Source organism: Amaranthus tricolor, chromosome 4 (assembly GCF_026212465.1).
Source record: "Amaranthus tricolor cultivar Red isolate AtriRed21 chromosome 4, ASM2621246v1, whole genome shotgun sequence".
NCBI lineage: Eukaryota > Viridiplantae > Streptophyta > Magnoliopsida > Caryophyllales > Amaranthaceae > Amaranthus > Amaranthus tricolor.
In genome coordinates, this window is record NC_080050.1 from 28,417,679 (window position 1) to 28,443,961 (window position 26,283).

Here is a 26,283-nt window from a genome sequence, read left to right on the forward strand (position 1 = left end):
GTATATACCAACTATACATATAATATATATATGATACGACCACATCTTGTATGAGATTGTGTTTTCATAATGAGATATGTCTATATAATTAGCTAATTTTTTAAATTGATTATTTTAACATTATAACTCATCATTTTAATTGGATGTGATCACTTTAAAACTGTAATTTTTATTGAGTCAGTTCAATAATAATAGTTGGTATTGTCACATTTGAGAATATGGAACAGGAACAACTTATTGTTATTTTCTTGAGTATTTGTAGATAATTTCGGTGAATATTCAGTGAAAAATGAAATTTTCGAAACGACTTGTTCATGTACCATCTATTTTGACCAGCTTTTATAATAGTGCTAACAAAAAGTAATTGAATCATTTTTGTCTTGTGTATTTTTATGTTGTATTGTCTTGTCGTATTTTTGTTTTGTCTTGTTTTTCTTTCCTTTCCATTGCAGATTATTCTCAAGTCTAGAAACTCTTTGATCGTATTTTTTTAGGGTATGATTTATCATCTTTTATTTCTCTTTGGACTTATTAAAGTTTTTTTTAGGGTATGATTATAGTTTTTATTACATTTGACTTAGTAATCCACATGTCCCTAAGAAATTATCATATATATTTTTTGTCGTTAGTTTGTATTTTGTTCTCGTTCATCCATTTTAGATATTTTTAAATTATTCACACAAGTCAAATAATCATATCTTAATTTTTTGAAGTATGTAATATAAAATTGTATTAATTTCTTGTGATAATGATATTGTGCTTATTCTACAAGTTCCGCAAATATTGGAGTTTGTAAAAAACGTAGAATATGACAAATTGAAGAATCATATTGCGTGACCAATAACCAAATTTTAATGGAGTTTAGGTAAATCTGTTAATTTAATAAATTATTTTAATGTGGGATGATTTGATAAAGAAAGAATTTTATTTATTTTTATCTTGCATATTTTATTTGTTTTTTTGTCTTTTTATGGTGATTTATAAATCACTGTTATTGACTGAAAATTTCTATATTTTAGTCCAATCAAAATACAAAATTAGATTGGGTGATTGTGGATGTTTGATTAGTAAGTTAGAGAAATTTTATAGGCAAAAAATAAAAAAAATAATAAAAAAAAAAATCTACTCTTTGAGTGCTGATTAGACCTATACAAAGGGTAAGGGCTCTTGGGGGCCCTAGATAACCTATCACATAGGAGTTTTAAAAGGGTGTTGCTATTTTTCGCCACCCCTTTTCATTTTTTCGCCACCCCCTCCAAAATTACTTAATTGCCCCTGAATTTAAAAGAATTACAAAAATGCCATTGGAGTTAAAAAATAATTAATAAATGTAAATCACGCTTAATAAATGTAAATCACGCTTAATAACACTATTAAGAATTTAATGAGGATGATTTGTCTATATATATCGAACTCTGAGATGCGTTTGAAATACGAATTGAAACACGGTACTATCTCACTAAAAACTGGTACTATCTCTCTAAAAAGTGTTAAAGAAGTTGTAAGGCGTAGTTGGTTGAATATGGCTAACGAAAGCGACTATGAGTCGGATGCGGTACGTAAAATTGCCGTTCGAAGAAAAAAAAAAAAAAAAAAAAAAAAAACAAGTCGCACAAATCTGGGCGACTGAACCATGGTCAAGTCGCACAAATCTGGGCGACTGAACCATGGTCCAATCGCACAAAACTGGGCGACTGAACCATGGTTCAGTCGCCCAGTTTTGTGCGACTAGACCATGGTTCAGTCGCCCAGATCTGTGCGACTGCTATTTTTTTTTTTTTTTTTTTTTTAAATTTACGTATTAATGTATTTTTAAATTATTATTATAATTATTGTTAGTATTATTATTGTTGTTGTCATTATTTTAATTTTTATTGTTGATATTTTTATTTTTTAAATTTTTTAATATTTTAATTTACGTAATTTATTTATTTATTATTGTTATAATTATTATTATTATTGTTGTATTTGTTGTTATTATTATTATTATTATTGTTATTATTATTATTGTTATAACTATTATTTATTTATTTATTTATTATTGTTATAATTATTTATTTATTTATTATTGTTATAACTATTATTATTATTGTTATTATTTTTCTTGTCATTATTTATTTATTTTAAATGTTTTTAAATTTTTTTTGTTAACGTAATGTTTTTATTATTATTAAAATTATTATTGTTATTGTCATTATTAATTTGATTTATCGTTATCTATTTATTTATTAATATTATTATTATTATAAATATTATTATTATTATTATTATTATTATTATTATTGTTGTTGTTGTTGTTATTATTAATCCAAATATTATTATTGTAGTCATTAATGTACTTAATTTATATCATTTCAAATGTGCAGGGGTTTGAAAATTTTGGAGACAACGTAGACTACTCCGTTAGCTTTGTTACGGATAGGGAATTTATCTCCATAGATGAGTTACATAGTTGGGCCGATGCGATAGCAATTACAATCGGTTTTCTATTTACACGTGCTTCTTATAAAAAGAAAGAAGGACGTTCCAGAGTTAGTTGTTATTTAAGATGTCACCGCTATGGTAAACTTAGGGGTGATGTAGATAATGTAGATAATGCTGCCCGACCTGGTTCTAAAAGTAGGAGTTGTGGGCGTAAATTTATGATTGTAGGAAGTAGTCGTAAACCAGGAGAAAGACCTTGAACGGTAAGGGTGTGTCCTGGTGAAAAGGGAAAACATAACCACCCGTTCTTGGTGTACAGAGATGGTCATGTAAGGGCGAGGATTAATGTAGATATTCGGGAGCACATACGACAGCTTAGTGCAACCGGAATGCAGCCGGCCTTTATTATGAATTCTATTAGAGATAATTTTCCTGGTTTTTATGCTAGTATGAATCAGATATATAATATTAGGCAATCAATAAGGAGAGATGAAATGGAGGGCAGGACTCCCCTTCAACACTGTCTTCATATGGCCACAGAACATAATTACCTCTCAACTACTCTGGAGGCTATCAGCCTGGTCATCAAAATGAGTACGCACTTGGTTCAGCGTACTCGACCTTTGAGCCTCACTGTGTCTGGCCGCCTCTTCCTGCCTAGCCCTCCTAGCAGAACCCGTGACCCCTCTCTCATGCGGGTCCCCTCTGAGTAAGGTAGGCCTAGAACTATTACCTCTCAACAATTGCCTAAAAAAACCCTTTCCTTTTCCTTGATTACCAGCCATTTTCTACAATTTTTTACGGTTTCATTCAATATTATAAATAATAATATTTCTAAATACATAATAATCATAAATAAAATATGGAAAAAAATAACAAAAAAAAAAACAAAAAATTATTAACATTTAATTAAAAAAAATATATACAAAACATAAACATATATTTAATAATAAATAAAAATAACAATAACAATAATAATAATAAAATTAATAATAACAACATTAACATATATTTAATAATACAAAATTAACAATCACAATAATAATAATAATATTAATAATAATAACATTAACATATATTTAATATTAACAAAAATAACAATACAATAATAATAATAATTAAATTAATAATAATAAAATTAATAAAATACATAAGGAAAAAATAAAAAAAATAAAAAAAAAATTATAGGAGTCGCCCAGATCTGGGCGACTCCTATAATTTTTTTTTTTTTCGTGATTAAATTTAATTACAAATAACTTAATTTATTAATAAAAATCAGGTTTTTTTTTTTAAATTTCAAACTTTAAATATATTTTTCCTAAATATAAGGAAAAAATTAAAAAACAAAAATTTTTATATATACAAAACATAAACATATATTTAATAATAAATAAAAATAACAATAACAATAATAATAATAAAATTAATAATAACAACATTAACATATATTTAATAATACAAAATTAACAATCACAATAATAATAATAATATTAATAATAATAACATTAACATATATTTAATATTAACAAAAATAACAATACAATAATAATAATAATTAAATTAATAATAATAAAATTAATAAAATACATACGGAAAAAATAAAAAAAAATAAAAAAAATTATAGGAGTCGCCCAGATCTGGGCGGCTCGACCCCGGTTCAGTCGCCTAAAATTAGGCGACTGAACCGGGGTCCAGTCGCCCAGATCTGGGCGACTCCTATAATTTTTTTTTTTTTTTTTCGTGATTAAATTTAATTACAAATAACTTACCTCGATTGATAAATTCCGGATTGAACTTAATTTTTGCTCCCAAATTTTGCTTTTGTATGTTGGTTTTTAGTTGTAGTGAGAGTATTTTTAGTGTGATTGTGGTTTATATAGAAAATTTTAGCTTTAATGGCATAATTGTAATTTTTTCAAAAACCAAGGGCAATATGGTAATTTACTAGGGGGGTGGCGAAAAAATGAAAAGGGTGGCGAATTATAAGGATTGGGTTTTAAAATGAATAGAGTTAACATTATTTAAAAAAAATAAACAAGACAATAAGGTTTAATAAGCATTTGATAAAGGCATTTCACATCTGTTTTATGAAATTTTGGTGGCTTAAGGACAAATTTAATTAATCTCAAACTTTAATTTTGTAATTTGTAAAACGGGCTTAAATGGATTAGGCCCTCTCAACTACCCTGTCCAACCCGATCCAGCGTAGTCTGTTTATAATTTTGTAATTACTTATTTTTTCCAATTGTAATCAAACTATTGACATTTTAAGAGTCGGATCGACCCCTAATGACCTTCAGCCCATTTCACGGGAGACGACTTTTGAGTAAATGAATCACGCACTTCAACGCCAATTTCCTCCCATCTTTACTTCTTTCTCGATACCAAATTCTAGAGCTATACATTTCATTCATTTCTTAGAGTTTATCCCAACATAAAATTCGATCATTCTTCATCTATACTACATGCTTATCACCAGACAATTTCACCAAATAATAGTTGGTGAAGAAACCCTCGTTGCATATCATGTGAAAGAAACACCCAAAGTCTGGGATCTACTTATCTCGTCCCTTGTATTCATGAGTGGCAATAAGCTCACCGCTATCGTGGTTATCATTCACATAACTAGCATTGATGGAGCTAGACCCTTGTTTAGACCTATTCTCGTTATTGGATTACTTTTTTCATCAGCAATCTTTCTTGAAGTGATCTTTGAGTTTACAATAATTTCATGTGTTGTTCTCAGTTAACACGTCTAAAATCATATCTACCCTTACCCTTTGCTCCATGACCACTAGTGGAACCCTTATTATTAGTCTACTTCTTACAAACAAGCCATTATTTGAGGCACTAAGTGCTTATTTTGCCACAATTTTGCATGTAAGAGTATTTTTCACATTATCACTATCTAAATTTTATTTACTATAAAGTAAAGGTTCTCTAAAGTTCTTGTATAAAAGTGGTAATGAGCATAACAAATAACTAAGTCCTAGCCATCTATTTTTACATTAATGCTTTGTAAGTTTATTACGATTAAATAAAATTTAGAGAACCGAAGATCATATTCTACTCTTCAGAGTAATCGATTGGTGATGTTTTTAGCCATGTATTAGGACTTTAACTTCTCTCATATCATAGTTTCTCTCTAGACTTCATCCGAAATACAAAGTTATATCGCGGATAGATCCTTTGAAACAAACTCCTCATATCTATAATTATCAATCACTTCTTCATGTCTTTTTAAGTACTAAAACTAGGCATTAAAACTAATAAAGTAGATACTAAAGTATAGTATGTATTTACGAATTAAAGTAGATACTAAAATTAATGCGAATTTTTACGTATAAATTTAATACAAGATATTTTTTGGCAATAAGTAAGTTTTTAAACTATACAAAAGACGTGTTTTTACGTATTAAAATAGGTGTTTTAGTAAATCAATATATTTTCACAAAAATCAGATATTATTATTCATTATTTTCATCACCCTCTTCTTCATCCTGCAAGTAGGCGGATCTAGGTGCCCTCATGTGAGGGCACTGCATTTAAAAAAAATTATCTAATTGGCTATAATAGGCTTTGAACCTACAACATGTGGATTGTGAAGCAAGGCTAAACTAGCTGTGCTATTCTTTTTTTTTTTTACTAATAAGATATTTTAATTGCACTTAAAATGTGTTCAGAGATATACAACAAAGGTCAATTAAATGCAATTTCAATTTTCAATACCTATTAAAAACATAATTAATTTTTCTTAATTATCCCTTTTTTTACGGTTTAATAAAACATCCAATTAAAAACATTATTTATATATATATTTATAATGTTTTAAATTTTTTTATTTGTGCGTTTCAACTCTAGATCCACCACAGCTTGCAACCATATTCATCAGCATCATCAACATCGTAATTTGTTCATTATTTTCTCATTCTTTTTAATTTTTTATTCTTTTATTTTCGAATTTACCTTGGATCACTTCAACTCCATAAATCCGGACCCTATAATTCCGTTTCAATGCCTAGATTTCAGTTTTCTCCCATCTATCACTTCACTCCAACTTCAGCTTAAAGTTCATCATTGCTCATCGATCATCAATCATCAATCATCAATCATCAATGTCACCATCACCATAATTTCTCAGATCCTAAAACCCCAAATCATCAAATTCAATTCCATGAAACCCACAACCAATCACAACCAAATCCCACCGCCATGGGAGCTTTTCAAAGCTCCAACAATCATCAAATTCTTAGTTTTATCTTTCCTCATAATCTCCCTCTTGTTTCTCTTTTCTTCCATCTCTTATTCCCCTTCATATTCCCTTAATTCCTCCATGTCTTCATATCTCACTAATTCTTCTTCCTCTCTTTTTCCACCTCCATTACCAGTTCTTGAAGGAATAGGAATAATCGATGAAAATGGCGTTATGGTTGATGACTTTAAAGTCGGTGATTTCGACCCTAAATTAACCCACGAAATGTTAGCCAATCTCAGTAACAAAAATGAGAGGAGAGAAGATGAAAACAAAGTCAAGGCTGTTGAGAAGTTTAAAATGTGTGATGAAAGTATGAAGGATTTTATTCCTTGTTTGGATAATGTTGATGCAATTCGTCAATTAATTTCGTCGGAAAAGGGGGAGAAATTCGAGCGGCATTGTCCTGAAATGGGGAAAAGTTTGGATTGTTTGATTCCTGCTCCTAAAGGGTACCAATCTTCTATTCCATGGCCTCAAAGTCGTGATGAGGTAATTCAAATTTTATTGTACATGATTTGATTTTGCTATAGTAATGTAAAATTACTAACTTATAGTTGGAGCACAAGATACAAATTAAGTCAATTGATGAAGAGAAAGAATTTGTTTGTGTGAATAGTTGAGAGAATGTAGGATCAAAGTCAAAAAAAAAAAAAATAGCAAAATAGAATAGTTGAGATGACTGAAGATAGAAAGTTTAGTATAACCAAAGAGGTGGATAGGTTATTAATTTGCAAATCAATATAATTAGAAGCATGAGAAGTGACTTTTATCAATTAGGATTTTCTTGAGCTAGTTTTCTACTAATATTTGAGCTAGTCTTTCAAATGGATTGAACAATGATTAGGAGAGAGCAGTTGTTAAATTAGGTTAGACTTATTGTGAATGTCATTGCCAGTATATTATCGAGGAACCGTGAGGTGTACACATTTCATAAGCTAGGGAGATACAATCCCAAAATCATATGACTATGGAAAGAAGGGTTCCAATGACTTATAACGTATGCACACCATCTTTAATTCATCGATATGGAATAAACCATCCCGAAAACAATTTGTTGGACTTCTAGAGTTTTAGGAGTGATGTATATTTGCTAAAACTATAAATGAATCAACTCAACATAAAATTTAAGTTTATATTTGAGGCCCCACAATATATGGAGTTGCAGATAATATTTTATATCAATGATAAATTGAAAACAATCTTTGTTATCACTTAATTTGTGCCCATCTAATGTCCAAACTCTACCCTAGATTGGGGACATTTAAAGGCATTGGGTAATGGAATGTTATTGTTGTAGACTCTATTGTGTAAGAGGTAATATCCTCCATCTAACATAAATGTGAAATAGGTATGGTTCAATAATGTACCTCACACACGCCTGGTTCAAGATAAAGGAGGCCAGAATTGGATATCCATTAAAGGAGATAAGTTTGTTTTTCCTGGTGGTGGCACACAATTTATCCATGGTGCTGATCAATACTTGGATCAAATTGCACAGGTAAAAAATTTTGGTCATACAGTGTTTTATTTTTCTTTTTGGCCTATCACCCGTAGGAATTTATTTTTTGTTCTTTTGAACTGGTACTGGATTTGCAGATGGTTCCTGACATTAAATTTGGTATAAACATCAGAGTGGCATTGGATATTGGTTGTGGAGTGGCTAGTTTTGGTGCATTTTTGATGCAGCGTAACGTTTCCACTCTTTCGATAGCTCCTAAAGATGTTCATGAGAACCAGATCCAATTTGCACTTGAGCGTGGTGTCCCAGCAATGGTATCGGTTTTTGCAACTGGCAGGCTGTTGTATCCAAGTCAAGCTTTTGATTTGATTCACTGTTCAAGGTGCAGAGTTAATTGGACTCGTGATGGTATGCAGTTTACTCACATCTTTAATAAGAATGCACCCTTGATCTCTCGTTTTGCCAAGAACGTGTTCCAAATTTCTCGCACAACGGTTTTCTTCAGCAGAATCTATGTTTACAACTGTTTAATTGTGACCATGATAAGCTAACTTTGATACTTACAGATGGGATATTGCTTCTTGAAGTTGATAGAATGCTGAGAGCTGGAGGATATTTTGTTTGGGCTGCACAGCCTGTCTATAAGCATGAAGATAACTTGCAAGAACAGTGGAAAGGTATATGTACTTCTAGTTGCTTTTCGCGCCTTGTAACGCCCATTTGACACACAAGAGTAGAAATTTACTGAAGGAATCATATACGGAGATATAAAGCTTAACGCAAGTGTGTCTTTTACTCATCATCCCCTCCCCTCTTTTAAAGACGAGAATGAGGAACATATCTTTGAGACGGCCTATGTTAATTCAGGAACATATCTGATTTTTTTAGGGTCTTTTACTTTGATCTACAGAAATGGAGAATCTTACCTCGCGTATGTGCTGGAAACTGGTTAAAAAGGAAGGTTATATTGCTATATGGAGGAAGCCGTTGAACAACAGTTGCTATCAGAATCGTGAAACTGGTACACAACCTGCACTCTGTGACCCAAATGATGATCCAGACAATGTTTGGTAAAACTTGCTCCATGCTTCCTGATTGTAGTATAACACTCGAATGATAAACAGATTTATGACTCGAATCTGTTTTTTGTTGAGTAGATGTTATTCTCGCTGAGTTTGTGGAGTTTGGATAAGTGAGCTTAAGTAATAAATACTGGCAGGTATGTTGATCTGAAGGCCTGCATTACAAAGATACCCAAAAATGGTTATGGAGCCAATGTGTCCACCTGGCCTGAGCGCTTACATCGTCCACCAGACAGACTGCAGACGGTCCAGATGGATGCGTACTTGTCCAGAAAGGATATTTTTCGGGCAGAGTCAAAATATTGGAAGGACATTATACAAAGTTACGTTAATGGTTTTCGCTGGAGAGAGTTAAAGATGCGCAATGTAATGGATATGAGATCTGGGTTTGGCGGGTATATTTCGCTTATCATGCTAACCTTTTCTAATGAAGTAGAACTTCAAATATTCCCTAAAAGATACTGTGCAGATTTTGTAACTTGAATAACATAAATCCTGATAGGTTTGCAGCAGCATTACATGATTTGGATCTCAATAGCTGGGTTATGAATGTGGTTCCCGTTAGTGGGTTCAACACTTTGCCAGTAATCTATGATCGTGGTCTCCTTGGAGTTATGCATGACTGGTAATTGCACTCGAATCTGAAGACTCCCTGAAACACTTATGGATTGCAATTTATTTGATCAAAGTGACGTGTTTTTTCTTTCAGGTGTGAGGCTTTTGATACTTACCCTCGAACGTATGACCTCCTCCATGCATCGGGTCTTTTCTCCATTGAGAAGAAAAGGTCTGAAACTCTGAATTCTACCTATTGATGTGTCTTTGAAGAGCTCTCTTTTTGCACATTTTTTTCTCCTTCTGTAGAAGCAAGTAAAAGTGTAGAAGTAGCAGTGTAATAATTGTGCTTCGTTTTCTATTCCCTGTGGTGCAGATGCAACATATCCACCATTATGCTTGAAATGGACCGAATACTAAGACCGGATGGCCTAGTTTATGTACGAGATTCAATTTCAGTCATGGATGAGCTTAAAGAATTGGCAACTGCAATGAGCTGGGTCTGCTTTCTTCATGACACAGGAGAGGGTCCCCACTCTAGTTGGAAGATTTTGAGATGCCAAAAGCGAAGGTGAACCCTTGTGTGTTCCGAAATGGTGTAGCTTTCTTAAAGTGTTACTGCATTCGAACACGAGCAAGCAACAAGTGCAGAGCTTAGTTCCATTGATATATACGAGAACCAGTATGGGTTCATCATGGTTTTGATTCATTAATAGGCCAAATGACATACTAACAACTGTGACAAGTTCATTAAACACGAGCGTAGATAGAACCATCTGAATTGTATGTTATACCGACATACTGTAAGCTCAATTAGGGTCCGAAAAGCATCAAAAATACTTGTAACCATTTAAATAAGAGCATACTCTAGACATAGTTGTTTAATGATCTAAAACAATTAGATGCATGTGCTCCATCCATCCTAGAAATCGATTTTTTTTGGAATCCTTGATTATGAACTGAAAAGATCGTAAACCTTATCATACATGATCTACAAGACATGCCAATAGTATTCGCGCACAATATACTCAAACACTAATGACTGAAAATTCTCAAATGGGTTTGGGGTAATTGAAGAGCCTTACTAAAGCATCAGCGTATTTGGTTGGAATCACATACTCTTGACGGAATCTCAAGGGTTCAACATCATACTCCACAGAAACTACAAACATTATCAGTCCACGGACATAAGCAACAAGTCGGTCAATGAATGAAGCACGATCAGTTGGATCTAGCAGCTGTATTAACTTGTTTCGACAAGTAAGCTTCATATAGTTCCACCACAAGCCTAGGATCCTTCTCCACGAGATGAGCATATTCCTCTGATTTGGTTAAGCTATCCATGTTATCGATGATCATGGACAGCGACGATTCAAGCAAGTTTTTAGCATTATACTGATGCGCAAAACTGTAGCTTGCAATTGAATTATCCCATTTCAGTTTGGACACTAGAAACTTCTCGCAATAGGTCTTCAAATGTTTTACTTCGTACTTCTCACCAAGAACTAAAAGATCATAGGCCAATTGTTCGTCAAGGCATGCTTCAGCTGTGTACAAGTAGTTGATAAAAGCTCGAAGGGCATCATACGAGACAGAACTGATATTGATGGTTCCACTTCGGCTCTCCTCCATGTCGGTCTCCAGCATGGCTTTGAACACAGGAGATCGACTCGCCTGCCAATTCCCAAGTTTTGAAAACAGCAGTCAGTTCATCATACTGAACGAATTCATATCATCTGTATTAATATGCCAGTGGTATGAAATGTCACAGAGCATAGACAATGACAAGTCGACAACAATAATACCAAAGCCTTATTTCCTAAAGATGACCCGTGACATAGTATGTGGTAAATTTCAGTTGGCAAACAAGATCAACCACCAAAAACACTCAAGAAATCAAACTTAAATGTGCCAAATCCAAACAAGTATTACAGAGTAACCCTAGTATCAGCTTATGGAGGAATTTTTTTTTTCTTTGTTTACCAATCAAACATTTACATATCTATTTATTCAAATCTTGTTCAGATGAAATCTAGACAAAGTAGTAATTACCATTTTTGTAACAATTAGCATGCAACCCTATCAAATGAGTAATGTGTCGATGTGTTCTTAATTCCCAAACAAAACAACGACCTAAGGTCTCTAATTCCAAATTAAAAAACCCTAGAAATGCCTAGTGATCAAATGAGAAATGTGACATGCTCTTCAATTTTCCAAACAAATCAACGAAAAAACTACCCAATTTCCAAATCTAAAAACCCAAAAATTCCCAGAGTTCAATTGAAAAATGTGTCAGTATGTTCTTAATTCTTTAATAAATCATGGAAAAAGCTCTCAATTCCAAATTTAAAACCCTTAATAAAAGCAACAACGAAAAAACTACCCAATTTCGAAATCTAATCTAAAACCTAAAAAACCCAATGATCAAATGAGAAATGTGTCAATAAATGCCTTAACATCCCAATAAAAACCAACGAAAAACTCCCCAATTTCCAACATTAAAACCCAAAAACTCCAAAACATCTTCCAAACTCATTCAGACAAAGCATCAAACAGATGGTATGCAAAGCATCACAAAAACAGCACAAAAAATACCAAAAAAATTAAAGAAAGTAGGTACAAACCAGAATAGCTTTATGAGCGGGAATATTAACAGGGTTAGACTGAAACTCATCAGAAGCGACCAAAACGACGTCAGTAAAACATAGGGAAGAAGATCGTTTGTGGGAATCTAAAGGAGAAGAACCTAAACGAAGAAAAGCAACTTTGGCTTTAAGATCATCAATTTCTCTCTTAAGTTCTTCCTCAGTCTCGCTAGCCTCTTCGTAGCACTCTTTGCAGGTACCTGCGTCAACTGAACAGTACTCCTCCCTGCACGACAGACATCGCAGTTGTTGCACTGCTGCTGCTACTGTCCTGCTCATTCTTACTCCGCAAGCGTTTGTAGGTTAGAAAAGATGGAGATAAGAGCACGAGCAATAAATTGATCGGTATACTTAGCTCTTTAAAATCTCACCTTTAGCTTTATTGGAATTTAGAAATAATGATAATATAATTTATTTTTTTAGAAATTCCACATGGTAATATTGAGATTTTGGGTTTTCTAGTGTAACCAAAACTTTTAAAAAATCTATACTGTAATTTTAAGGTTTACCAAATTGTTCCACCGTGACCTTTTTGCACTGAAATGTTAGTAAATAATTTATAAGTTTTAAGGCTTGAAAACGACGATGTATTAGAGTTCGAACAATGTGTTTCAAACTCCAATATTGCCAAGATCGAGTGTATGAGGTTTTGTGACAAACAAATTACGCGATCAATAATATCGATGTTTGTAGGAGAAAATAAAGCAATAAAATGACACAAAGATTTAACGAGGTTCACCCAACTTAGGCTACGTCCTCCGGTGTGTAGTATCTCTTATATTATCAAAAGGAGTTCAAAGAACTCTCAAATATGGAGAATTACAATAGAGAAGAGATATAGGCTAGTGTTTGGCTTGGGGTGTATTTTGTGGATGATGTTCACCAATTACAATGTGAATGAGAGCTCTCTATTTATAGGAGATATCACACTAAGTAATATTAAATACATTAAAGCTATGAATAAATGATAATGAAACATCTCCTAGCACTTGAAGAGTCAAAAACAGCATCCTAAGAGCATCAGAGACATCGCTCGACCAAAGCAGAGGCTCGCTCGGTCGAGCGGCCTGGTCGAGCGGACTTCAGGAAGTTTCTGGTTGCATTCTGTCTCGCTCGACCCAACCTGAAGCTCGCTCGGTCGAGCGAGCTGGTCGAGCGGCCCTTCAGAGGGCTTCTGACAGTATTGCTCGACTTGCATAGTAGAGCATCTTAAACCTTTGAACTTCTTCATTAAGTCCCATAACTCCCACGAATAATTCATACTTCATTAACTCATTAATCCATACTTTAATCATCACCATAAACCACAATAATCAACTTAATACACCAACATTAACACACTCATTGGATTCCAAACCCAAGAGTCACACATGAATGCACACACCAAATTTGCACTTAAGTCACACTAATCACAACAAGGCTGTTGTACGCCTATTTATACGACTCACCATTTCAAATTCCATCAGTTTCAATATTTTCCCAAAAACATAAACCTTAATTCACCATTTTAAGTACTATATTTGAATTTGGGAGAAAAATATGATTTGAATGAAAGATTATAGAGTTAGGGTTTATGTTTTGGGGTAAAGGTTGAAATTAATACTATTTGAAAAAGTGAGTCGCATAAATAGGCGTACAGTAGTCTTAAAGCTTCGAAATTAACGTTTGCTAACGTTTTATGTGCAAAAAGATCACGGCGGAACAATTTAGTAAACCTCAAGGTTACCGTATGGATTTTTTAAAAGTTTTGGTTATCACGTGAAAAACTTTAAACCTAAGAATTACACGCGGAATTTTCCTTTATTTTTTTTAGTTAGATGATATTTCCTTCGTTTCATTATACTTGTTACATTTGACCTTTTAGCGCAATCTAATGTGTCGAGATAGATATTAAAGTTAAATAATTTATTTTTTTTCAAAGCTGAAGTCTTAAGAAATTGTTGAGAATCAATTCACGTGAAAAGATTTATACCTTGTAGTATTGTCATTTAAAATATTTTTCTTTTATGCAAAAATTATTTTTGTTGTCGAAGTAATTTTTGTAATTTTTACATGTTTGTGCGTAACAATCCAATTTTTACCCCTTAAGTGTAGGCCATTCGCGCCTTTGTTGTCGAGGGTGTGGAAAATAGGTTGTGAAATGAACATTATGTGATGGCTACTATACAAAGATAGTACGTATATTATGATGTAGGGTTATTATATGAGTATATATAACGGACACATATAATGAAAATAAGTATTAATATGCATATATAAAGAGGTACAATAAGTCCTTATAAGTCGTACTCTTACTCGCCCATTGTGGGAAACACAATTTATGCCTATGTTATATTCATTGTTTATAAGATAAGTTCATCTCTATAACCATACAAAATATATATTCATAACATTTTAAGTAGTTGTTGGTAGTTTAATGAAGCTAAAATTCTATTTTAAAAACTCACTATTAGGCAAAGTAGTAGTTTAATTATTTAGTGATGTAGGTAGTTACTTTCATAATATTATAACTTGTAACATTTTAAAAATCAAAAATAAAGTTTTTAGATTTTTCTCTATTTTTGTCAACAAATTATATTTTAACGTCTATCATAATTACTGCACAATATTAATTACACAACTAATTGTCTAACAATTATAATTCTACAACAAAAATTATCCAAAACTACAACTACTTAGACAGCTAACAACTACCCACACAACTATCTTACGACAAACATACCCAAAACACATAAAATGAAAAGTATACACTAGCCGAGTGAGAGTCGGCCAAAAAACTTATAACCCGACTCGAATCGACTCGACCCAATCCGACCCGGCTCGGCCATTGAACACCCTATCATAATTCATAGACGAGTTTTTGATTTCATCTACGCTCCACTCTCCGACAGTGGTCGTCACTCGTAGAAGCGGTCGCTAAAACCAAAAGCAACCAACAAACGTTTCAAATTTTAAATTGCACACAAAAAATAAGTAAACAAGATAAGCCTCAATTTCTTCATTCTTCATTTCTCTTGCTCATTTCAATTCTACTCATCACCACAACCACCAGCACAACCACCATAACCACCAGCATAACCACCACAACCTACTCTCAGGGTTCCTATCCTTCTCCTGCTAGACTTCTTCTTCTTCTTCAACTTGGTTGCATCTTGTTCAACTTACTTTCAGGAAAATCAATTTCAATGCTCAACTTCTATGGTTTCTAGATTTACTTCTTAAATTATGCTGCAAGATCTGCTGAAAGTCCTGAACTATTTTAGTCTTTAATTATTGTAAGTTTCTGAGTTTTCTTTTGCTGAAGTTGGATTTCAATTTCTGCTCCAAACCCTAACTTTGCGGCAGTTACTGGAAATGGTGATTCAAGAAAATTGTAATGGTCATAGCATTAAAATTAACAATGGTAATAGTAATTGTACTAGTAATAGAGTCAATGGTTTTCTTCATGGAAGGTCAAGTGGTAGTGGTAGTGATAATGCTAGAGATGGAGCTTCGCTTCGTACTTATAAACGCCGAAACTCTGGATTGCCTACTTCTAATTGCAAAGTCATTGACCTGGAGAAACTTCCCTGCTCTGTCTCTGCTAATTCGGATGATAAGGTAACTTTTCTTCCCACCTTGTTCTGTATTTTCATATTTTGAATATTGATTTTGAGTCGTGAATCTTAGATGATTTGTGTTCTTTGAAAGGTTTAGAACGTGTTACTTTATGCAAATCTGATTTAATTTTGTTATAAGTTATTTAGTGTGATTGCCTTGGGATTTGATGATTTAGTTCTTCAGCCCTAGATGGGGATTTTCTTGATTCAAATTTAGGCACTTGAGCAATATAAACACGTATTAAAAATATGTGATGATCTTTGGACAGAGAACATTGTACACTATTTGGAAATCTTTGTCATTGACGTGTACTAGAATTTGCTCGTTGCATCCGATGATACTCTAGAAAAGTTTATTTACTTCATGTTTTTAGTGTTTTGGATATAGATGTTACACAACGCTTGTTGCTTTGTTAAAAATAAAGAGTAAAGCGTATCCCATGACATAGTGTCTATATTGACAATATAAGAAACACGTAGATTAGAAGAAGAGAATTAAAGAAGAGAAGAAAAAATACACTTTGGTGCCCCCATCAAATGGACTTATTCTAAGGCTTAGACCAATAGATGCTATGAGGTGCTTGCCTTGGGCCATTGGCGATAAGGTGCTTTAAGGCACTCGTCTTAAGGAATCACACCACATAGCCTTATCAAGGCAGCCAATCCCATCTTGCAAGGAACCCTCTTTAGGTGCACGTAGATGTGCTTTTGAATATTGAGATGCAACACTCAAAAATGACTGGCATTGCAATTGGTCATAGAGCTCAAGTTGATGGCATGAGGAGGTGTGTTTGAGACGTGATGTATTAGTCAAAAGCTGGTTAGTGTATCAAAACCTTTAGAGTTTTTCTTGTTTTTTTTGAAGTAAGGGATGTAGCTGGTTTTTTTTAACTTTGTTCTAGTTATTCGAAATCATTGTATGTCCCTTAATTATGAGATTGTCCTTTAAGTTGTCCTAGTATACAGTGCTATTCTAGAGCAAATTTAGAAGTAGAAGTAATTTTCTTTTATGGCTCACTCCTAGCAATCACTTTTCTTTAAGAAGACAACATGCTAGAAATTGGGGAACGCATAAATTATGTGATTCATTGGTTGATTTAATTATCTTTGAAGATTATAGTTAATAATTTGAATCACCGACGAGGATATGGTCTAGAAGAAATGACTAAAATTTTACTTTCCCTATTTGTGAGAAAATGCAATTTTGGCGTAAGTTAGATTTTTCACCCATGCTGAAAGAAGGAATAGTATATCGGAAGTGTGTTTAAAAGTAGATACAAGATTTTTGTATCTAGTAGTCATTCTCTTGCTCTAGTGTATTTGTTTGTTAAAGCTATATGTATTGGAGTCGACATGAGGTCTTCTGTAGACATACATGTTGTCATAAGGAAGATATATTGATATAGCGCTACTTGATTTTCAACTATTCACAAGCTACTATCTGGGCATCATGGATTCTTGATGTTGGAACTTGTGTTGCGTGCTTGGCTTAATGGTTCCCTTTTGCTAAGCATTGTTGTTAAGAACTTAAGCGTCAACCCAAAATTGAAGAGAACTTTAATATTTCTAGGTTTTATAATTGTACTACTTATAGACTTTTAACATGTAGTAATGGTATTTGGGGGAAGGGCAATGTAAGATAGTTCAAATTCTGAAGCTTTCTATGTAGGCTAGGCAACAGGTTTAGGTTTTTATCTTGAAAGATGGGATAAGTTTTCACATCTTGAATAATACTTTAATGTGGTAGAATTAAATCAACCATAAAGATTCTTATCGATGGTTTTAAACTCCTAGTAGCATTGTGACATTAGTAAATGTCGCCAGTGTTGCGTTTTATTTCTGAAAATATTGTTTGAGACACTTTGAGTTGACTTTTAAGTTAGGATATACTTCTTTTATATATTGTATCTTAACGCTAGTACCACTTATCGATGGTTTAGGTTTTTTTTTTTTTTTTTTTTTTTTTTTTTTTTTTTTTTGGGAAAGATGATATAGTATTGTGCTTCAAAGTACATAGGGTGTTTGGTATAAAATGTGTAAATGTTTGATAAAAAAATTTAGTAGGAGTAAAAGTTGAACAAATGGCTATTTCAAGGAATATCTCATCCTTTCGGCCGAAATTTGGCATTACGATAACTTCATCACTCCCGTTAACACATCACCGTCTTGTTACCCGGATCGTGACCATTATCGCTTTTTTGTACTATAATTTAAGTCAATGTGTTGGGCGTGATAAATTTGCTGATGAAGGTCTTTTATTGACTTGAAATATTTACAGAGTAATAACTTGGGATATCCATTTTAAAGGAAGTTTGAAAAAGATTTTGAGGGACACGGGTAGCGGCTTCTTGTAATTTGGATGAATCTGTATCACTTTTAACTCAACAACTATATATCTGAATCCTTTGTACTAACATACAAGAACCCATTTCTAATGCTGGTATGAGCATTGGTTAAGTCATGTATCCATCATTTATTTTCCCTTTTTTCAACTTTAAAATATTTTCGTATCAAAGTAAAGTGCTTGATCACATTCTCATCCAATTGGTAATTGGTCCTTAGTTACCTTGTGCTTTACATTTCTTCATCTTGGGCTAACTACCTATTAGTCTCTGGCTTCCTGAATGAAAATATGGCTTAGAGTTTCATGATTTGCTCTTGATACCTGCCATGTGACTCATAGCATGAGATATGCTGATAGCTCAATAAACCAACCTTGAAAATATTTCTGCTTCATTTGGTCTTTGTGCTGGCCTATGACATATGGATGGAAAAATAGGAATGGGTCTATGCTCTCAACATGGTATATTGACCGGGACACATTTTGCACTTAGATACTTGGGGAGAAGGAGAGGTAGGTAATTGCTTATGAAACTGTCTAAGTTAGAGTCGTTAGGCTGAATCTTTTAGATGGTATGTTGTAGAGTAATCTTAGATATATTGATGCATCATTGCACAAACCCTTATAACAAGATGTCTGAGTGTTGAGACTTTTACTTATCAATGAGGCAAGCTGATTCTAAGTTGGTGATAAGGGCTTTAGTCGTCTCCAGCAATGGTAGTGTTTTTGTTTTTGAATCTTCTTTTCATGCGATTGTTCATCCTTTCTTTTCATATAGGGCTTAAACTAGTTCCTTTTTTGTTTATTTTACTCTTGATGTTGTTTCCCATGTCCTTTTCTGTGGCCTCTATCATGTGCCTAATTTTGTACATCGTGGATCTTACTTTAGTGAGCTTGATCCCTTAAGTCCGCATAACTATTTAGTATATCCATTAAGACACTCAACTATAATATGTTTCATCAATGTTTTGAACCATGTCCAAATTTAGGATGTTGTCATCCTATGTTTTGAACCCATCTCATAAGACTGTTGAATTAGTACCGAGTCTATGTAATATAACTAATATCGTGGGTAGCCATTGTAGCAGTAGAGGTGGTAATTATGTAATGATGGTAAATGCCCTTAGTATATTCTTTTGATCATTGGTAATTTTTGTAGACTATTGGGTGTTCTTGTGGTGAATATTTGACATGGCTTAAATTCTTCTTTTATAGGTTTAGGTATCCTAATATTTTGACTATATATGTTGGAATGAGTTTAACTCTAATTTTGTTGCCAACTGACATATATGGATGAATTTCAGGTATTATTAGGTCCATATGCCTCTTACTACTACACATTTTCTTTATTTGGTTTTGCGCAGATGGTAAAAGAATTAGTGGACATAGGTTTGCAAAAAAAATCTTGTGAGCAAGTTTGTGATCCGAAGATAAATTGTCATTCTCTTCTGAATGGTTCAGATGATTGCTCTTATCAACATTGGAGAAGTGTGTTGGAAAGCATATGCCACTCGCTAAATCTTTCTGAAGGTGGTGTTGACAGCGGGCTGCAGCATTGCCTCAACAATGCACTTCGTAGTAATCCTGGAAGTAGCCATGCAAACCTGGTTAAGGTATGTGGATGACCTGTATTTTTTTTTCTCTGAGATGGCTACTTGGAAATACTGATTCTTTTCCTTGGAAAATATCTTCTTTGCCTTGCTTTATACATTTGAGCTTCTCTAGACAGTCCTGTGCTGGAGTATCCTAACTGGCATAGGGTGACTGTCTTGCTACTTAGATTTTGCTTCCATGGTACCTCTTACAACATGGGTTTTTCTTTTTTATTTCAGGACATTGTTCTCCATCATAACAGTCAGGCTCTTGTTCTAAGAAGTGGGTTGGCTAATGGTAATTCAGCTGCTACAGGAGACTATTCTGCTGCAATTTCTAATGGAGCCCCAATTGATTTAGGTCACTCAACTGTCTCCAGGCTGTGTGAAGATGTTTTTTTCAGACTTGTGACTTCTGGAAAGTTTGCTTCTTTGTGTAAGCTACTTTCCGAAAATTTTTATGGGCTGAAGATTGAAAAGTTTTTGGACTTTAGTCTTATTAATTTAAGGATGAAAGAGAATGCTTATGAAACTACACCTACACTATTCGCATCAGACATTCAACAGGTACTTTGTGCTGGCCACTTTTTTCAATTTTCAGCATTCAAGATTTTTCCATTAGGTTGTGTTCTCTTCACCTAGTTTTGAATTTATCGAATTATTGTTATCTTATCTAGACTTGCTTTATTCGAGAATTTAACATGGGTTGGTCTTTTTCTTCCGAACTTTTTCTTCCAACAACTTGTATGAAGGTGAAAAGAATAAACCCTTTATCTCAAATTGAGTTATTGTTTGCATGGAGTTTGTCATGTTTATGGTTAGAGGACTGTGATGGAGTTCACAACTTCGTAGACTCTCTTTGGTAGTGCTTAGGATTGAGCTAATAAAAGATCTATGTTGCAATGTATGAGAAGGATATTAGTGAGGATTATTCTTCATTGGAATCTGTGTGAACTAACAACTTTGAAGACAGCTTCAGAGTTCAGAGTGCAAAATTATCAAGATGGAAATATGGAGAATACTATCTGTTTTCTCGGACAATGAAAGCGGAAAATGGAATACTTTAGGTTTTGACCTTGATTGAAAACTTATGCTCTTCCAATGAGTGAATTTACTAGTAAAGTACACAGTCCTCTTATAGGTAAAAACTACTACTTTCATTGGAATGTCTGCAACTCTGAGGTGTTTGCAGGTCATTGTTTTTATTTGTTGCATGAGAAGGAAAGCCAAGTCAACCAATTCAAGCAAGAAGCAGTCCTATTCATCTATACGTCCTGCTTCAAAATGGTGTTATGGTTATAGTTCTTTATCTTTGCTTGTTTGCAGATATGGAGTAGGCTTCGTTTGATTGGCAGTGAGATGGTTTCACTTTCAAATGATTTGTCTGAGTTATCAAGAGGCTTCTGTCGTGAACCGGTGAGAGCTTATGGCTATTTTGCTGTATTGTGCTTAAAATCTCTTTCACCCACCATATCCTTAACTAAAATGTTGATTTTTTTATCAGAGAGGAGGTGCAGAACTTGATACATCGAGAGATAAAAAAGACAAGGTATTCTTTTTGCTTGCGCCATTTAGTTTTAACTACATGAATGAAAATTTTCCGTTATATAGTAGATGATTAGATGCTATGTTTAGTAGTGGGAATCTTGTAAATAAAAGGTGTCGTGCCAATTGCAGCTTGCAGCCCCTAATAATCTGTGTTCTTTAAAGTTGAACACAAGTAGTGAGATGACCTTTTAGGAGTTTGCTTAGCTGATAGAGAAACATTACTGTATTTCGTCTTTTAAAGTTTTGAAGAGTTGTAAAGGACATGATCTATGTTACCCAAACTCCTATCTATGTATCGAACATGAGTAGGGATCAGAGGAACCATCATGCAATAGACATCCAAAATTATACTTCTTAGGTTATTTCTATAGTTTACATGTGTTGTCTCATGTTAGATCCTTTGACATTCTGACATGTGACTCGTGGGCGAGTGGGAATGTTGGAGTAACACTTAGCAAGAGTGTCAAAAGTCGAGTAATAAGATAAAGGCCATTCATATGACTAAACAAAATTTTGTTTCCTCTTTTAATTTTCCTCTAGCAAAGTACAATGACAACAAAGTTGTTGAACCGATTCTATCGATTGCTAAGTTCTACTTTGAAGTCTCTTGTTTTGGTGAATATAATACCGTTTTAATGTAAAATAAGTAACTTCAAAAAGTTTAAGCCTCTAAGAACAGTCATATAAACTTAGCATACTGATTGGGACATGTTCCTGCTAGACATTAATTGTAGCACTCTTTGCTAACTCAGGTTTTCATGGGAAGAAATGTTAGAGGCATTCATTTTATGATAGAAGACTTCCTTGACTTGAATTGGCTGCCATATGAACCCAATACATAACTTATTTTTAGGGCCTCCTCTAATGCTTGAACTTTAGTGATTTTTATGCCAAAAGGATCATGACTAGTTTTGAAAGCTTTGAACTGATTTTCTTGCTTGATTTAAAGAGCCTTTTATGATTATTGAGCTGATCTATGTTTATTTTCTGCCTTTTGTATTTTGTTAGCACTCAACAGTTCACATAAAATTAAATCTAAACTCAATGTTATATTTAACTGCTGAGATAGCTGCAAACCATTCTGTATTGTCTCTGAAAGTGTTTCTGCAATAATTGTTGTGATTGCAACTGCATTCAAGATTTTATACCATGCCTGTCGCATGCCTCGCCATCCTTTTCAGCATTGTAACCTCATTTTGTTGGCGCAAATGTTTTTTGCCTATCTTAGTTAAGACCTAACAGTAAATCTTGTCTGTTGAGGTGTGGAAATTTGGCTGTAAAATGTGACACTCTTGTAGATATACGAATGGTTGGTTCTGGTACAATTCAGCTGTGATGTTGAAATCTAAGTTTCCCTGGAAGAAGCAAATCTTTTTCATTATTTTGGCTGTGTTATGACTTATAAATGGGATTTTCGAGCATGCTTACAACTATATTTATTGCTTACTTGCTAATATACTGAGAAGGCGGGTTTTAGGTGTGAAGTAGACCTCTATATCATTTATCTTAATCGATACTTGGTATTTGAAGCAGCATTCCAAATCTGCTGTTAAAAATGGGATGGCTGTGGCGCCTACTATGTTTAATAGGAAAATTTCTTCAAACTAGCGATACTTTTTGTTTCTTTTGTTTTGCTTAAACTTGGTAAGTCAACTCAACTTCAATTTTGTCATTGTTGGGATGGAACATTCTCTATCTCATTGTTTAATAATATGCTTTGTATTGCTGAAAGTTATTAGTTGAATGTTGATCATCTATCCATTGTATTGATAATTAATTCAGTGTCGAGATTTTGAGAATGGGTTATTTGTATTCAATTTTTTTGTTTGTTTTTTGGTCAATCCGTTGGTCTTTAATGTACACATATTTGCAAGCAGTTGTCTTCCCAGAAATGCGATGTGCGTATCAAGCAGGAAGAACCAGATGCTTCTGTGTTTTGCACATGTAGACAGTGTGGAGAGAGATCAGATGGGAAAGATTGCCTTGTTTGTGATTCATGTGAAGTAATGTTCCATCTTTCCTGCATCGAGCCTGCTGTGAAGGAAATTCCACATAAAAGCTGGTATTGTGCTAATTGCACTGCTAGTGGCTTTGGATCTCCTCATGAAGATTGTGCTGTCTGTGAGAGATTAATAGCTAATTCTGGTGTCCTTGAAATTGATGCTGTACCTATTTCTGAAGACAGACTTGGTGATGATGAAGAGTGTTCAGACGGTATCATTGAGACTGGGGTTCAAGTTTTCAAAGGAAGCAAGCGACTTCCGTGTAAGGTATGCGGGTGCATTTTAAATAATGGTGAAGAGTTCCAGGTTTGTGAACATCGTTATTGCCAATACAAGTACTATCATATTAGGTGCCTAACAAACAAAGAGTTAAAATCGTATGGCCCTCGCTGGTATTGCCCTTCTTGTCTATGTAGAACTTGTCTTACTGACAAGGATGACGATGATCTTGTGATGTGTGACGGCTGTGATCACGGATACCATATATATTGTATGAATCCTCCACGGACGTCAATTCCCAAAGGCAAGTGGTTTTGCCCGAAATGTGATGTGGGCATAAAAGCGATACGCAAAGTTAAAAAGTTTTATGAAGATCTAGAAAGAAAGCAAACGAAAAGTGAAGGGAAAAGAGCCGTTGGTAGACCCTCTAAAAAATCGAAACAGGAATTCAAAGATGCTGTGAATGGATCCGGAGGAATGGATATGCTTTTGACTGCTGCTAGAACACTTAATAACGAAGACTTTGATGTGCAAGACCGAAAGAGGTAAATGGAAAAAAAGTTATGTCATGCAGTGATTTTTTTTGCTTCTGTTGTAATGTTAGCGCCTTTCAATACAAGTGGCGGTGGCTGTTTTCCGTTAGCGTGCTCACTTTAAGGGTATCGCCTTGTTCATCCTAGGATGAAGTTCTGCGACATGGTAGTTAAAATGGGATGTATATTCATAGAAGACTTCGTTTACTTTAGCCATTTTGATGGAAAAGATCTGGTGGCTGCAGTTCCATATTGATTTAGGTGATCTAACTCATTTTTTTGTAATCTGTATCATCATTTTCATGTATTGAAAACATTTGGCTAGTTTATAGCTGTTGTAACAAAACATTGTAACATACACTTTTTTTGTAATCAAAAGGGCTAAACCTTATTTTAACTTTTTTTGCTGTTGTGTGCTGAGTTTTTAATGATTTTCTTCTGATAATATGTTGTGAATGCTGTAATTTGTTGCTGTGAGTTAGTATGTGCAACTACTGATGCGCTATATAAGTAGATTTTTGCTGTTGTGCAGTGCTGTTAATTGTGCTGCTACTGCTTGCTTGCTTCAGATGCGTTATAGGAGGGGTTAGGTGCTGCTGCTACTGTTGTATAGAAGTAGAATTCCTGTGCTGTGTTTTGACTTTTGTTTTGATGTATTTTTGACTAAGTAGGTTCCACTACGTAAATATGAAAAGGAATTTAGGAGGATTAGATTTTGGTACATGGTTAACTATGTTCTGCTTGGTTTGTAATAGGCAGAACGTATTTGCCCAGGAATGGGGGGTATAGCTAGTAGCTAGATAGATTCAATTGATTTTGCTGGTACCGAGATAGTGCTGCAAATAATTGCTCCTCCACTCTGTACCCTTCTTAGAAGGTGGCTTAATGGAAGTAAAAGATGCACTAGCACTATTGGGTTTGAAGCCCGCAGGGTGGAACTTTCTGTGTACAGTTTTGATATGATTAATACTATTACCTTTACACCAAAAAAAAAATATGTCATTTATTCTGAAATTAAAGGTCATCTGTTTATTTTTTTTTTCCTTGTAATTAAGGATATATGGTGAATGAGAAAGTCCTCTATGGACTTGTTTCCCAGTATTTTTAGCGTATACTAACCTTAAGGGTTCGCTTGGATTGAATGTAAATATTTGAGGAGAGGAGTTGAAAGAAAATCAAATTATTAGAACAACGGAAATTAGAGATGTAAATAAAGTAATTAAAACAATTGTAAAAGAGATAGAATGAGAATAAACTAAATTAGATGAATAAAAAAGAAGGAAGATGTCTCTCATTTGGAGGAAATGAATTCCCTCACCCCGTAGGGTAAATTTATATCCAAAATGAGGGAACTAATTGATATTTTATCTATTTTTCATAACGTTCTAACCGATTTTTACACCTCTTTAACAATCAAATTTCTTTAATCATCTACCTAATTAACTTTTTTTTTCCTACTTTGACTTTTTATTTGCCCCTTAAACATTTACATTCAATTTTAACGAGCCATAAAATATATATTATAATAATAAGTATTTTACTTAACAAATACAATCAAGTACAATCATTGAAAAATAGTTACTTTAATAAAATAGAGAAGGAGAAGATAATGTAAAAATCGAGGTTAAAATCTTAAAAAAAAATGTAATATATACAATTTGATAAAATCTGATTATAAAATCTTAAAAGGTTATATAATGTACCAAAACAGGAGACACGCTCATATTTTGATGCAGATTTAATACGTTAACACGGCAAGAGTTAAGACACTTGGGTCGCGAAAAGTGAATCAAGAAAAGGTCATATTTTTATGTGACCCTACTATATTATCATAGCAACAATACTTGGATTTATAATGACTCAAAAACCGAATAAGCCATATTATTTAATTTTATTATATTATCAAAATACAAAATTATATGGTAAAATGTCTGGATGTTGCTAGGAAAATTGCAAGAACTAGCTCAAAATTTTCAATGCTCATTTTTTGTTTAATATAATGCTTATAAAAGGAGAGAAAGCCTTGTT

At 33.6% G+C, this 26,283-nt stretch overlaps 3 protein-coding genes across 3 annotated transcripts; 2 read left to right on the forward strand and 1 right to left on the reverse strand.

Annotated features, from left to right (window-relative positions):
* The first annotated feature begins 6,295 nt into the window (after nt 1–6,295).
* LOC130810005 (probable methyltransferase PMT10) lies at nt 6,296–10,695 on the forward strand. The gene is made up of 9 exons (XM_057675902.1): nt 6,296–7,168; nt 8,028–8,177; nt 8,276–8,546; nt 8,705–8,815; nt 9,049–9,208; nt 9,358–9,615; nt 9,723–9,845; nt 9,930–10,007; nt 10,152–10,695. The coding sequence occupies exons 1-9, from the start codon at nt 6,599–6,601 to the stop codon at nt 10,348–10,350; spliced, it is 1,920 nt and encodes a 639-aa protein (XP_057531885.1). The 5' UTR covers nt 6,296–6,598; the 3' UTR covers nt 10,351–10,695.
* Nucleotides 10,696–10,800: 105 nt separating this feature from the next.
* LOC130810006 (BTB/POZ domain-containing protein At4g08455) lies at nt 10,801–12,906 on the reverse strand. Its single transcript, XM_057675903.1, has 2 exons — nt 12,400–12,906; nt 10,801–11,449 (listed from the first exon to the last, which is right to left on the reverse strand). The coding sequence occupies exons 1-2, from the start codon at nt 12,697–12,699 to the stop codon at nt 10,997–10,999; spliced, it is 753 nt and encodes a 250-aa protein (XP_057531886.1). The 5' UTR covers nt 12,700–12,906; the 3' UTR covers nt 10,801–10,996.
* A 2,469-nt stretch (nt 12,907–15,375) lies between these two features.
* On the forward strand, nt 15,376–24,654 carry LOC130810008 (PHD finger protein EHD3). Its single transcript, XM_057675904.1, has 6 exons — nt 15,376–16,020; nt 19,725–19,973; nt 20,193–20,519; nt 21,279–21,368; nt 21,457–21,501; nt 23,378–24,654. Exons 1-6 carry the CDS (start codon nt 15,775–15,777, stop codon nt 24,269–24,271), a joined length of 1,851 nt encoding a protein of 616 aa, XP_057531887.1. The 5' UTR covers nt 15,376–15,774; the 3' UTR covers nt 24,272–24,654.
* The last annotated feature ends 1,629 nt before the right edge of the window (nt 24,655–26,283 follow it).